The sequence below is a fragment of the Poecilia latipinna genome, unplaced genomic scaffold (genome assembly GCF_001443285.1).
Source record: "Poecilia latipinna isolate Pla-1442-1.1 unplaced genomic scaffold, P_latipinna-1.0 Scaffold29, whole genome shotgun sequence".
NCBI lineage: Eukaryota > Metazoa > Chordata > Actinopteri > Cyprinodontiformes > Poeciliidae > Poecilia > Poecilia latipinna.
In genome coordinates this window covers 698,866-713,903 of record NW_015112645.1, presented here as the reverse complement: position 1 = coordinate 713,903, position 15,038 = coordinate 698,866, and the positions used below count along the sequence as shown (strand labels likewise).

Below are 15,038 nucleotides of genomic sequence, written 5' to 3'. Positions count from 1 at the left end.
AAGACACTGAGTGCAACTTCATTCTTCACAAAATGCAACAAAAATGGAGAGGTGTTAGGTTTTAGTGGTTGTAGGATTTCTCTTTTATGTTTGGTAAAAGACCACCAGACATTTCTCCCTCTAGTGCTACACGTGCGCTTTGGTTTTGGTTGTATTTACCCAGAATGCAATCCACTATAGTCTACTTCCTGCTTCTGGTGGGAACCAGAATTTACTTTAGCCTAACCAAGGCTTAGGTTTGTAGCCGGACCAGTGTTCGCTTTTTTGGTCCGCTTCAGTCTGATTGTGCATTCACGCTTCCCCAACCAAACCGGACATTCTAGGTAAACAAACTAGAATTTGATTAAAGTGGACCAAACAGGGCTGGTGGGAATGCACACTATCCCAACCTAACTGAATAAACTGCCCATAATGTTGTTGTTTTTGGGTTATGAGACAAAAGCAGGTTAATGCTGGATCTTTCACACATGACCCTAACAGTCGCCTATTAGCTGCATCCAGTTTCCCTCTGCTAACCTTCATGTTTCCCTCTGCTAGCCTTCATTTTTCCCTCTGCTAACCTTCATTTTTCCCTCTGCTAACCTTCATTTTTCCCTCTGCTAGCCTTTATTTTTCCCTGTACTAGCCTTCATGTTTCTCTCTGCTGGCCTTCATGTTTCTCTCTGCTAGCCTTCATTTTTCCCTCTGCTAGCCTTCATTTTCCCCTCTGCTAGCCTTTATTTTTCCCTGTGCTAGCCTTCATGTTTCTCTCTGCTAGCCTTCATGTTTCCCTCTGCTAGCCTTCATGTTTTCCTCTGCTAGCCTTCATGTTTCCCTCTTTCTTTCCATTTTCAGGCTCTGGTGAGACTTCCTCCTCACATCTCTCAGAGCGAGGAGGTGCTGCATTTCTTCGAGACGAAAGCTGAGGACATCAACCCCCCAGTTGAGTGAGTGTTGCACACACACATACACACACAGCCAAACATAATGATGATGTGTTTCTCATAAACTCACCATGTTACCCTGAACGGTCATGTAACAAAGATCTCCTCTGGACTGCTGTGAGCTCATTACCTCTCTATCTATTCCTGCTTTCATATCTATTCCCAGATCAGCTCCTTCTCACGGAGTTTGTGCGTTAAAGCTTTACTCCAGATTATAAAGAGAGGGAAGTTGATGGATGCAAGAATGGGAGGAGGAGACTGGCTTGTTTTGCAGCAGGGGATGGCCCCGTTGGGTAGTTGTTAATTAGAGAACACGCTCTCCCCTCCGATCCCGAAACGCCGGCATCGCACCCTTCATTTGTAATGTGTTTCTGTCTGCGCTGAGATGGGTGCACCCGAGGCGATCCAACCCAGAGCTCTACCTAGACTCCTCGTATTTTAATTACTTTCCTCTGTGTTTCTCCTCCTCTGCCTCTCCATGTGACCCCTCTCTGTCAGTGCTTCTCCTGCACTAGATCATCTCTCCACTCCTCTGCTTCTAATTGTCTGAATCCAACTCGACCTCATAAATTTGAGTATGTCTAATTGGTGAGACGGTTCAAGGTTATAAACACCTTCGCTGAAACAAATACCATCTTCCAGCATTTACGCAGCGTTTCGTCTCACCTGTACTGTCTCTCTCCATGCCTCTATTTGATGTTTGTTTTTCTTCTTTTTTCAGTAAATACATACTGTACCTTCTTGTATTTCATCTGTATTAACATCAGTGAATAGTTTAGCATTAATGAAGTTTCAACAGAGGAACATCTTCACTGCCTATGGGTGACATATTTAACTCTTTTGTTACATCCAATAAGCAGAAATAAATGCTTCTGTTGGATTTTATTACACAAGTCATATTTGAAAATTAGAATTTTGTAGAAAAGTTCATTTATTTTAGCAACTCAATTCCCTAAGTGAAACACATACATTAATTGCACTGACACTTCTGTTTTTAGCCTTTTTTCTGGTGTTTAAGATGATGTTCTGCTTACAGTAATGACAACATTAGAATATTACGGCTGACCAATAATAAAACCTTTTTAACACACAAATGAGGCTTTAATGAAATATTAATTTAATACCTGCTGAAAGATTATCTTCAAAAGATAATTTTGTACGGTGGCCGACAGGTGCAAATGCACAGGAACAGAGAAAACATGCAAACAAAAAGAGACGCAAACAAAAAGCAAATGAAGCAAACAAAAAAAGTAATCAAACAGTCGACAACTAAAACTTAAGGTAACACTTTATTTGAAGGGGTGTGCATAAGACTGACATGGCACTGTTATAAACATGACATAACACCTGCCATGAACATGAAGTCCTTATGAATGTTTATGACTGTTGTCATGTAGTGTCATTTGGTAAATAATGACACTTTTAATGCAAAGTTGCTCTAAAAGTTGCATTGAAAGTCCATTAAAAATGCCAACAATGCATTAAATTATCATAATTTACAAAATCAGAAGGTACCAGAAAGTTGGCACCTTCTGGTACTTTCTGCCTGCTGCTGCTGTTTGACTCTGCTTTTTATCCCCTACTTTTCACCGGTTTTATTGAAACACGCTCACCACATGCAGCTATGCTCAGCTACAACGGAAATAGTTACAAAGAGAAACTCTGGACACCTTCTGAAAACCTTAAACCACTGATTGAAACCACTTTAAAAGATTAAAAGAAAATCTGCCTTCCTGAAAGCAACTACAATAAAACATTAGCTGACTCAAGACTGTATTACATTTTTTCCATCCATTAGTTTATCCATGCGCTGCCAGCTGCTAATCTACAACTGGAACATGAGGCAACATCTGAAGCAACGGCTCACTGACCTCCATGTTTCAGCTCTTCAGGAGCTACAGAAACATTTTTAATCCCTGTGCAGATTTTTCATCTCCAGCTGTGAATCCAATCCCTAATTCAAACACTCACAAACTTACACTTTTAGTAGTAATTCTCATCCTGACTTTTCTTTACACAGACAGAAAAATGTGTGACAAATTTAATAAAGAGGGAAGCAGAAGAAAATAGATTAAAAGTTCTGGACCAAGAAGAGTTGAATGTAGCTGTTTGCAGCAGGTTGTTCTGTTTGAAACAGTCAGGCCTGACGGAGAGCTGCCCTTTGGACCAGTTCTGACAAAAATCGATTCAGAACCTCCTCTGGTTTCTCTCATCTTTCCTCAATATAAGAAAAAACACTCAGTGTGGCTGAAGAACTCACTCTGCTCAGTTAATGGTGTGTTAGATGTCATAACCCAAAGCTGTGAGGAGTAAAGTGGATGTGGCTCTTTGGTTCTTTCACCTCAGTGCATCTTCTAAATGAAAATGTATCCGAGGATGGAGGGATGAAAAGATGGAGGGATGAAAAGATGGAGAGATGAAAAGACGGAGGGACGGGGGCGTTTGGGATGAGATCATCAGATGATTTAAAGTCCTGAGTGTGTGTCTGACAGTGTGTGTTTGTGTTGCGGTGAAAAGAGATGTGGAGATGGATGGACAGTTTAGCTTTATTATTAATCCATCATGGTGTGTGTGTGTGTGTGTGTGTTTAGGTGTGTGTGCGTGCGTGCGTGTTTGTAATATTTTATCACCGTGTTGATTAAATCTCAAGACTTTTTGGTCATCAAACTTAAACATCGTCTCACGTTTCAGTGGAAAGACAAAATCAAATGAACCAGAAAATACAACAGCTGGGGAAAATAAAATCTTAATGTTTAAAAAACTGCTGCCTGGTTCACATGGCATCAGATTTTCATGCTGATTCTTGTCCTGATTTTCCCCTTCTGGCAATCATACAGATGCTGTGATCATCAGGATGGCTCTTAAGATAATCATGGGAGATATTCTTTCCCTGGTTGGTGTGCTCAGGGTGATCTAGTCCACTCAAAAAGACGTTGGGTCTAAAATACAGAATGTTCAACATGCTGGATCGTCTTGGATCTTATCGCACAATGTGCTGTCAAATGATCCAAACTAACTGAAAAACCTATTTCCCTCCTTGCCTGTGGGGGCGCTGCACCAAAAATTACTGCAGGAAACAAAACCTCAGAAGAAGAAACTGAGCACAACTTCCTTATTCACAATATGTAAACAAAAATGGAGCAGCGTCAGATTTTCGCGGTTGTAAGATTTCTCTTTTGTCTGTCAGAAGACAAATAGATATTTCTCCTGCAAGCATTAGCCTCTTGCGTTTGTTCTGGTTTTATTTACCCAGAATGCCCTGTGCTGTAGTCCACTACCTGCTTTTGGAGTGGTCTTCGGTCCGCTTGCCGTTTACATATGCATTCAAACTGCACCTGTTCACTGTTTTGACCTGCATCATAGAACTTATCTCTGGCTGAAAGTGGAGCTAAAGATTGGTTCCCAGGCAGAACCAGTTCTTCTGTGGCCCAGTCCATGGGTTTCTGGAGGAAACAGAACCGATGCCAGACAAGCACCGAGTCGTGTTTGGTCTGCCCTACACCTTCCATCCGCCCATCTTTCAACAGGCTCTCTCAGCCTTAATGGATGAGCTCTTAGGAGCTCACTGGAGACCCGATGAGCGGTGAACAGCACCGTCTTCAGTCGGTTTAAACACTTAAAGCATGTCAGAGTGAGGAGGAGCGGTCAGCTCAGCGTGCAGCCTCTGAGACATTATTATTTTTTGTGAGCGAGCTTTCATTGATTTGTTTTTCTTTCAGCCACATTTGGAAACGCTCAAACCCAAGGCAGGTTTCTATTTTAACAAGCAGAATTGATTCTGCTTGTTGACTGTTTTGGGGTTGTTTCACCTCTCCCGGCCCAGCCTCCGCTCTGGATGCACTCATTCACCCAGATGCAGCGTCTGACTCACTGCTGCTCCCTGTGATGCACACTTACTCACCATGGTCGCTGTGGGAGGGGCGGGGGGAGATGGACGGAGCAGGCGGTGAGGTGCGCTTTATCACTTCCTGTTAAATGAGGAAGGAAGGAAGAGGGACGGAGTCCTCTAGGGACACGAGGAGGTCAAGAACAGCGGGTGAGGGGTCAGGATGACTTCCTGATTTCTCTTAATCTGGAGAGTCAGAAATGTTTATGGAATGGAATCTGCTAATTTTCTGCCTGGATGTGTTTGAGAATCTTTTATTTATTTTTATTCACTTTTTCAGTGATCAAAATGAAAAGGGAAAAAGCCTCTTTCTTTTCGTTATTGTGCATTGTTGACCCCTGTCTGCTGAAGGCGGTACTGCACCTGTTGGGGAACATTAGGACTTGTGTTGGTGACGTCACTCTGATGCAATCAGCTGTTTGCTCTTTAAATCCAAGGATCCTTTCAGAAAACACCCAGATCCAAATCCTGCTCATCTTATTGCTTTTAATGTGTAAGTAAACAAAAATATGATGCAGAAATTATTGCCATTTTTTGGCATTTCAAAGAATGATGTTTGGGAAATTGGGAAATTGAAGATCCTCTTATTATGACTAAAATGAAACATTTTTGCTTCATTTTTTGTGCAACAGCAGCAGTGATTTCTTTATGAATGCAAAACATTTAGAAAGTCTCAACAAATGTTGAAATCTTGTGTCATGAAGCTGTAAATGGAAAGACGAGGATAGAAAAGGATCTTTAGCTTTTGTTGTTTTTCATATTTATCCCGTCTTTATTTTATTCAACCCTATTATGCATGTAGTGGGGTTTTCAAGTGGTGTTAAGTTAAAGCCAGAGGAGATTTTTGATTGTTTGAAGTTAGCCATTGTGGCTCTTTAAAAATGACACCTCTCTCCTCTGTGTCTGTTTGTTTGGATTTGGATGAAAATAATAATAAAATGTAAATTTTTGGTTGCTTTTTTGTGAGAATCAGGGGTTCCCAGACGTCTGTGTTATTGCTTTCAGGCTAATCCGCTGTACAACATCTGTCCACACGGTGGCGTTCTTCACAGTCCAGACAGATGAAGCTGCTTTTCCAGTTCTGCTGCCGGTCCGTTCCTCTCTGCTCCTGATCAAACGCCTCCTATCCTCACATCTTACTCGGATAAATTTCCACTGCATTGAAATTCTATTCTGCTGTATCCATTTCTTCCTGGACTCCTCCGCCCCCCATTCCACCTCTTTTTTTTTAGTATCTTCTTCTGTTCTTTACATCATTATCATTTATCAAATGTTGTTTTATTTGTGTCTGTTCATAAAAACATCACCCTAGAAGGGATGATCTGTCCTCTCCACACCATGATGTCGACAGATTCCTTATTAATATGTGCATCCTGCATCTTGGCTGTAGAGATGCTATCCGTCACTGCGCCCCCTCACAGCCCGCTGCATGAGCAACAATAGAGTCTGACCTTGGTTTGAGCCTGCAGGAGATCGGAGGAGGCTGCATGATGATCAGATTATTGCAGAGATAAGTCATGAACTCGTGTGATTGGCCAGCTTTCCAGTTCCTTGGAGACGACGTTTTAAGCAGAAGGTTTACCCCCGGTGATGCGGGGGAGGGCAGGCGAGTGTTTGGGGGTTAATCAGGAATAAGTAGGTGGTAATGTGTTTGTGTTTCTGATGTGAGAGAAGCTGTGGGTCATTTTGTGATGCAGACAGAAGAAAAGCTTCTTCTAACCTGAATGCTCACTGCAGACTGGTAACAGATGCAAAATGATTTTTAATTGGGAAATGTGTTGTTGGGTCCAAGCTATCAGTAGTGCCTACACACACGCAAGTACGCACACACACACACACACACACACACACACACACACACACAAAGCCTACAGGCTTTGTTTAATATTCATTAACATCGATTCCAGCATGCAGCTGTAAAGTTGAGTGGAAGGAAAAGAGGTGCATAAGCAACAGTTTGGGGGAGATTCACAAGGCGTGGACTACAGCTGTCACATTAACTGTGTGAAGTTCTTCCTGAGGAGAAAAATGACCGGACCGGTAAGGTGAGGCTGCTGGGGAGATTAGGCCGAGACATGACCACACGTAGGGCTGACGCCGGATCTGAGCGGAAACAGAAGGCAAGAGAGACAAAGGGAGGTTAAGGAGATAATCAGGAAGTATTTGTTTTTCACAAGGCTGTTAATGAGGCGGTATTCAATCACAGTAGGTTATGCTGATAAACATTGATCAGCTGTTTTCATCAGCATAAAATCCATTACCTTCCCAGACTAATTTCACAAGCCATATAAAGTGTATAAATCACACAGGTAAATGAGGACTAATGAAACGGTAATGATAGTTGATTTAAAAGGCAGCTGACTGATCCTGTTACTCTGTGGTTTGAGTGGGAAAAGAAGATTATTTGAAAATCCTGATGTTTAAAGTCTGTAGGTGCAACAGTAGATTAAATGAAAGCAGCAGGGTTTGCTACAGACGCTCCCCCTGAAGAAGACCATGGTGACAGTAGAGAGGAACACCGGCTTTTTAACAGACTCTTCTAGCAGCAAACATTCATGAAAAAACGCCAAATCGTAATTTTTCAGTCAAACATGTCAGCTTACAGAGGACCCTCTCCACCTGTGAGGTTTTTCTGTGGAATGTGACTCATTTATTCATGGAAATTCACCTACAGGCTAATAGTTTTTATGGAGCATGTCTAAAATAAGCAAATGAAAATGCAGCTTTGGAAGCTGAACTGCACAGTGCAGAGCATGTCAAACATGCTAATCAATAGCATGTTTGACATGCTATTGATTAGAGTTTGCAAAGCAGCCAATCCAGAAGCACCATTCATTTTCCTTTCTCTTGATTGGCTGAACCCCTTAGAGCAGACATAAGGAAGACTGTAGTTCCTGTGGTAGAGATAAGACGTTTTTATTGTGAATATTAATGAATATTAAGCTACATTTGGTATTTGAACAGTTTTAGAAGAGGCACCAACTTTTAACTATTCACAGATTGTTGTTTGAAGAACCATGAAGGTTCGTAAAAAGGCAATAATCCACCACACATAGAAGTATGTAACTAAATACTTTCTGAACGAATCCAAGTACATTTAACTTCACACCAACATTCCCAGGTGTTTCTACTTTTTTACCTAAATTTTTTCCACTAAAAGCTTCTTATGGCCAAACACAGTGGATTTTAAAGCAACTGAGGGAGGAACATAGAAACTTCACCAAAATCTCATCTGTTCATGTAAAATAAACTCCAAGTCATTGAGTTTTATTCAATACTTAGAAATAAATGCACTATTTCATTCTGAAATATTTTAACTACTGACCTTGGTGACCTTGGATTGAGGATTGAGGGTTCAAAGGTCATTTAAAGACCATTGATGGAACAATAGCGGGAAGTTGGACGAGTTTTAAAAGAAAATCAAATTGGAACTGAGAAATATCTTAATACTCAGGATACCTATCTGTCTGTTTTACCTATTAGCATAAAATACATTCAGTATGCATGTATGGTTTGTTATTTGACTGCTGGTGTATATTTTTTCCTTTGTGCTGCTGAATTGTATTAAACTACAGTCGAGCTGCAGGCCTCTGTGGAGATCTGAGTACAAAACGTATGTTGTTTTTTTTCCATCTGCCAATCTCCACTCTCTGGGGATACTCTGTCAAATTTCAGTGACGTCTGGTCCTGCTGTTTTGGCCAGTATTAAAAAAACATATAAACTTCTAATAATAATGATAATAATTATCATAGATAACCAAAACGGATGAAATCACCCGGCCCTTTTAGCTTATCTTTAACCTCAGTTATTCCAAACATTCTGTTCCCAGAATGAAGTATTTACTGTCTGCCAAGGTGTCTTTGAGGCTCCCTGCTGAATCATAATGCTCTTCTTCTCGTCGGTCCTTTCTGCGCTGCACCTCATGCTTCCTCCTTCTCAAACCTGTAGAAGATGCTGGAAAGCGCTGGCAGTCGGAGCTGGTTTCTCAGCCCCCTGGGAGGAGTTTGATTTCAGCCTCAGGGATGTGGGTCACTGGCTAAACTCTGGACAATCTGTTTCTCCTCCTGCTTTTCATCCTCCCTCCTCTGTTTTGCTTCTCCTTCCCCTACAGATGCTTTTAGCCTCTATCATATAAATGAAGGACAACAACGCCACATACATCTACGGCAGCGTGTCCCTATGTAGAGTAGGATGACAAAGAGGTTTTTGTAAATTTGTTTGGCTGATTTGCTGCACGAGGGACTGGTGCACTACACAAAGAGACGTAATAATGAGGAAAGTATGGAAATATTGACGCTATCAGAGAAACGGACAGCGACTCTCAGAATCCCACCAAATTCGTTACCAAGTTGAGAACAAAGTCAACACTTTGGTGCTGCTGTTTTAGGTCTTGCTTAACCTAAAGCAGGAAAAGTTGAGGCTGATTTAATGTGAAAATGAAAATGAGAGGACTGTGTCTTTTTGTAATGCAATCATATAAACAGTGCATACTGTACTCAAGTTTAAGACTCTGAGTTCTGAAGAAAGGGTTGTACTGGATGAACAGAAAGTTTTGTTAACATTCCCTGGATCTCTGATATAGTCCTTAAACCTAAAACAATCTGAATTTGTAATGAATTGTGGCAAGTTGGGTGAAAAGAGCAACCGTCCTGGCAGACGTTCTGCCTATTTGCATATTTTCCACCCAGATCCAAAAGCATCAGATTCCAGCTTATTGTTCTCTACTTTAAGTCTTCACCCACCAGAAGTAAGTAATATCAATCCTGTTGTTTTACTGTCCAGCCTGACTTGAGATGGATTGGATGTGTAAGGTGAAGTTCTGCCATGTCCCTCTTCAGTGACAGTGAAGCATATTCTGGTTGCCAGCACACAGAGTTCTTGGTATAAAGAGGTCGAGATAAAGGCTTCATTCATCTGTTGAAGCCAGTCACAGAGAGACGGATGCATCACATCACAAGGGATCGAGAGCGCCGTGACACCATGAATCTGTGTCTGCAGCGGCCTACACCAGACACAGAGCTGACTGATTTCCTAACCTACCTGTATCTGTGACAATGTGTGTGTTTATTAGTCAGAGTCGAGTCACGGAGACACTCGAGAGGAGGGATTCATTAACCTCCCACAGTGAGAGGTCATTAGCTTCCCCACCAACTGCACCGCAGGGAACAGTTTCTGTCCGGTTACCCTCTGCTGCAGAAATCCCTCAGCTCAATTTACTCATCTTCATACCTGACAAGATTAGGGCCCTAATTATTCAGATGAGCCGTGAACAGAGCTGCTTCAATTAGAGAGATCCACTTTGGTAGATAGGAGGGAAAAGGCCAGACTTGCTTGCTGACTTTTAGCTGACCGCAGAGTGCTTCCATCGATTTATGGTACACATCCTTTTATTTTACCACTTATCCAGGGCTGACTTTCTGGGTACCACCAGTCTCTTCTAAAAGGGACACTGAAGTGTTTTAACCTTTAGCCACTGTCCATGGCTTCCTTACTGGCTGCTCAGCCAACTCAGCCGGCTCCATCTGATACATCAAATTACTCAGTTTAATGTCGGTCATTCAGAGTTTAGTTTAAATCAGACAGTTTGTCATCTCAGTTTGTCCAGTTGTAAATGAGTTCAGTGCAAACCGTGTCCTCTCCTGGTTCCTGACCATGTCAGCATATTATCTAATGTAGCACTAGCTTCAACTCTGAGAATGTGAGGGGAGGAAATGGAGCCGATGTGTCATCAGTCTTCATCCCCTTCAGAATAAGAGTATGAATATAATTATCTACCTGCTTGAAAAATTCTTAACAGTCGATGAACAAATCTTTCACACAGATAACAAACTTTATTCAGCTGAAAATTTACAAAACAACAAAAAATTGACTCCACATTTGCAGACGTTTACCCCCCAACAACATCCGACATTATTGCTGTTATGGCAGATGACCTGTATTATATTGGGCCACTGTGCTGCCGACGTTGCTTTTCGGCTTTAGTTAAGCAAAAATACTTATTTTTAACTAAATAATCACATAATCAGGACATCTACATGTCCTGATTATGAAGGTCACATGACCAAACAAACACCACATGGCCACACCAGAAACACATACACACCCCGTAACAAGATGGAAATAAACATTGTTTATGTCAGCCCATTTATAGACACCAATATGTTAAAATGAATAACTTTGGCCGGTAAATTGTGAATCCCTGCTAAAAGTCTAGTTTGTCTGTTTGAAGGTGAAAAACTTTGCTGCTGCTGCAGCATCGTTCTGCTGCTGTTTACTGAGCTCTCCCAGATACTGCAGCAGAGGTGACATTGGCAGGTTTAACAGAAACAACAGGCTCAATCTACTGAGCAGTGCTTGACAGATTGTCATTCCTCTATTTCTATTTCTATAAATACTGTCTTGTGTCCTCATCCAAACCCTCAATTTTTCCATCTTCTTCTCTCCCACCGCCTGCGTTGCTCTTGACAGTCGCGGTAGACGAGCCTCACGTACATCGGCTCTGCGTCAGCCTCTGATCTATAGCTCAGACTTGTGCCATAATCCCATTACAGGCCATTAAGCAAAGCATCTTAAACTGATCCCCCCTCCTTCGAATGTGGGGAGAGGTTGGTCGTCTTCCCCTCTAACAGGACGCAGGGGGAGCAGAGGGAGGAAGGGGATCGAGATGTTGCTGCTTTAGAGTCACATGACTTATTTGTGTCTGTTGCGGAGAGTACAGGCAGCTGGCCAAAGTCATCCCTCCCTCCTCGACTCCCTTTTTCTCCTTCAAACACATGCATTGCACAGCACACTGCAGCCGAGCCGCAGCGTCAGGATGCATGCGTGTTGACTGAATGTTTTGTTTGGGCAGTAGCATCCGCTGTCACTAACCATGTCCCTCCTGTGTTGCTTCTCCCTCAGGGACTATGGATCCAAGCGCAAGTCGGGTAAGTCACCTGCTTTTCTTCAACCAAACCTGATGTTTTTCTCTGCTTTGCTGCGACGGTGTTTTGCTCCTGGAGGAGCATGGTGCTGCATGACGTGTGAGCTGTCAGTCCGTGTCAGTCTATGGTTTATTTACAGTCCCACTGCAGGACGCTGACTGGCTGTCGGTTCTGGTGGGGGCTGGGTCCATAATGCTGCCGGTCCCTTCTGGTCCAAGATTTTACAGCATGGGGTTATTGAGAGCCAAAAGTGTTAAAGACAACATAATAAAGACATAAATATTGTTTGCATGTGTCATAGCTAAATTGCTTTATCCATGATTAATAAAATGTGTTAAAAATTTTATGAATGCATAATTAGTTTGGAAATCCTTCAAACTGCATTTCAAATTTCTACATTGTATACATTTTTTTTTTAAGTTTAATTACTTTATGTAATAAAATATACATATTTAAAACTGTTTAAATATATGTTCAGTTACATATTATTAATGTATTTATTTTAATAAGCTTTGACACATTTAAGTAATTATTTTTTATTGAATTGAGACACTTTTGGGCCTCCATACAGGGTGTGGTTTAGGGACGTGTTTGGTTCGGTTCTGCTGTGAGGAAGCATTACTCTTGGGTTTGGATCTTGGGAGAAACAGTTTGTTCTCTTTCTGCTGGAGTTCAGCTCACAGCCTTTTATTTGATAATTCAGCGTTTTAGCAGCTCTGTGGTTGAATTTACAAACGGCTGACCCAGATCTGCATTTTCACCAAAGTCTTTCAGCTTTGGGACAACTCACTGTGATTTGCAGCATTATCGCTGTCATGTTTGCTTTAAGCCACAAAAGCCAAAACAAGGAAAACAGCTGTGTTGTTTGACTGAAAGACCATTCATCCAGTCCCCTCTGAAGGATCTTTTGCACATTAGGCCTCTTAACAATGTCATGGCTCTTAAAGAGTATTAGCCAGAAAGCAGCTGCTTCACAAAAGCTTCTGGACGTCTGGTAGATGATTACAGTAAATGTGTTTTGGATGTCTGCTTTTAAAAGAACAGATTATAAAATTATTGATTAGCTAACTCAGGAAATAATTTGTGCTTAATAAATGACTCGATTGTCCTCATGTTGTTTGCTTTAAAGAACTTTGATATTTTAGGTTCCATCGGGGTTTTATGATGTGATTGGTTGAAAGCTGCAACCTGTTGATTTAGATCTTATCCTCTTATAAAATTATGAAGTCAGAAATGTTTGATTAACCAAACTAAAGACGAAAACATGGCCTTCTTGAATAAGAGGAGGGAGGAAGAGCCATCTACCAGCCTCTTTATTAGGCACAGCTCACTGACACTGGCTGGGACCCACTTCAGGCTTCAGGGTTGTCTGATTTTTCGCAGCAAACAGAAGATTCAGAAACATTGCTCTGACCTACATGACCATCAAGGGCTTGACATGGTCAGCAACAATATCCAGTTTGGCTGTGATGTTGATGCTGGGAGTCCCAAATTGTGCCATGAAAGTATTCCCATACCCTGCAAGGTATCAGATGGCTAAATCTGTTCAAAACAGACGAGTTGAAGCTATCTAGGTATGTTTAGCACTGCTAACTACAAAGTGAGTTATGCTAACCATAAAGGCCTAATCATAAACATTAGTTATGCTAATGCTAAATGCTACACCAATACAGTGTTTACTAGAAGCTAATGCAAAAGCACTAGCCTCAATTCAAATAATCTGTTCTTGAAAGACTATTAGTGCATTAGTGGAAATGTGCCCACCACTGTTTATGTCACAAATACAGCTGTCCTTTATTTGATGTAAAAGAGAAATTATGTTGCTAAGAACAACAAAACAACTATAGCGAAAGCTAGCCAAAAGAAACGTACGAAAAAGTTAGCAAAAGCACAAATGTGATATTAGCACATTAGCTAAAGTTAGTTATTAATATTATTAATTGTAATAATACAGCTTCATGTTATGTTCTTTGACTGAACTTCAGTAGAAATTTTTGGTTTATTTTATACGGAGAAATTGAGTTCAGATTTTAATACTGACCCGATTCGAATGCTGATTTAAAATGATGGTCTCTAGATGTCAGCTGTGTGTTTTCCCCACCGGGTCAGGCCCGGGTCCTGTCTTCCTCTGCAGAGTGCAGACGGAGCCCGTCCTCCCCCATGTGGGAGTCAGATCTGCAGGACTGGAGGAGGCTGCTGCCTGCGCTGCAGAGGCCACAGGGGTTGATGCTGTCAGACAGGCCCGACGTTGTTTACGTGGCATGGCGGATAAAGTTTCAGGCTGACGTCGGAACGGCCAGCCGTGTCGAAGGAGCAGGAAGGAGGGCCTTGTTCCTCGGTGTGTGTTGGTGCTTTATAAGTGTAGGAGAAACGGCTGGGGGGCAGATGTGTTTACAGACCTGTTAAACTGTCACCGCTCGTTTGGATCGTGGAGTCGGGTGGCATCAGGATCCTCTTTGTCAAACCTCCCATTAGGAACCAATAAAGCCTTTATTATTTAGCATAGCATTGAGCTCTTAACTGGAGTAAATGCTATTCGGTCACAGTAGTGATTTACAAAGCAGTGAAGTTGGGACTTTAGCGCCACGTTGCTGGTGTGTTTACGTAGTGGAGACTCAGGCGTGTTCCAGTGAAATATGGAGGAGGTGAGGAAATGCGAGGGCGCTCATTGTGGAGCAGACACGGTCTGGGCCGGGGTAGAAACTCGGCCTGTGGCAGAAATCCACACCACATTCCCATCCTGGACCTGGAACCATCCATCATGGCTAACACAACTTTATTCAAACAGCACTTTTCAACCCAACGTTCTGGACAAAACGGATCAAACTGTTAGCAACAGGCTCAGGAAAGAATAGTTCAAAAACAGGTTATAAATTAATGAAATCTGAATTCTTTAAATTAAAATGAAGGTTATGGAGTTGGGAGTACTTACATTTTTTAAATTCTAAATATAAATGTTACAGGAAAAAGGAGACGCTTGTGAGAAACTGCAAACTGGATATTTTGTGGCTTTATTTAAACAATTTCTAACAATTAAAAAAAAGACAGATTTGTGAAATTCAAAGATTTATCAACTGATTATATGTCTGCAGCTCCTCCAGAGTTACTGCAGGCTAAAGGTTTCCTCTGCCCACCTGGGAACGTATTTGGATTCCCCGGTAACTGTTGCCAGGGGCAGGGATGCTTTGGTTTCCCTCTTGGATTTGTTACCTTCATGGCCTGACCTCATGGTTTGGCAGCTACTGCAGCTTCTCCTCCCTTCGCTCGCTCCTCCTCCTCCTCCTCCTCTTCCTCCTCCTCCTCCT

General features: G+C 41.9%; 1 protein-coding gene across 8 annotated transcripts in view; it reads left to right on the top strand.

Moving 5' to 3' along the window:
• The window catches only part of sh3pxd2aa (SH3 and PX domains 2Aa), a 104,004-nt gene that overhangs the window by 47,707 nt on the left and 41,259 nt on the right, over positions 1 to 15,038 (top strand). For all 8 annotated transcript variants that reach the window (XM_015039764.1, XM_015039792.1, XM_015039773.1 and 5 more), the window contains 2 exons: positions 835 to 926; positions 11,711 to 11,736. In XM_015039764.1, the coding sequence (XP_014895250.1) occupies positions 835 to 926; positions 11,711 to 11,736 (118 nt within the window). The remainder of the gene's footprint in view (positions 1 to 834; positions 927 to 11,710; positions 11,737 to 15,038) is intronic.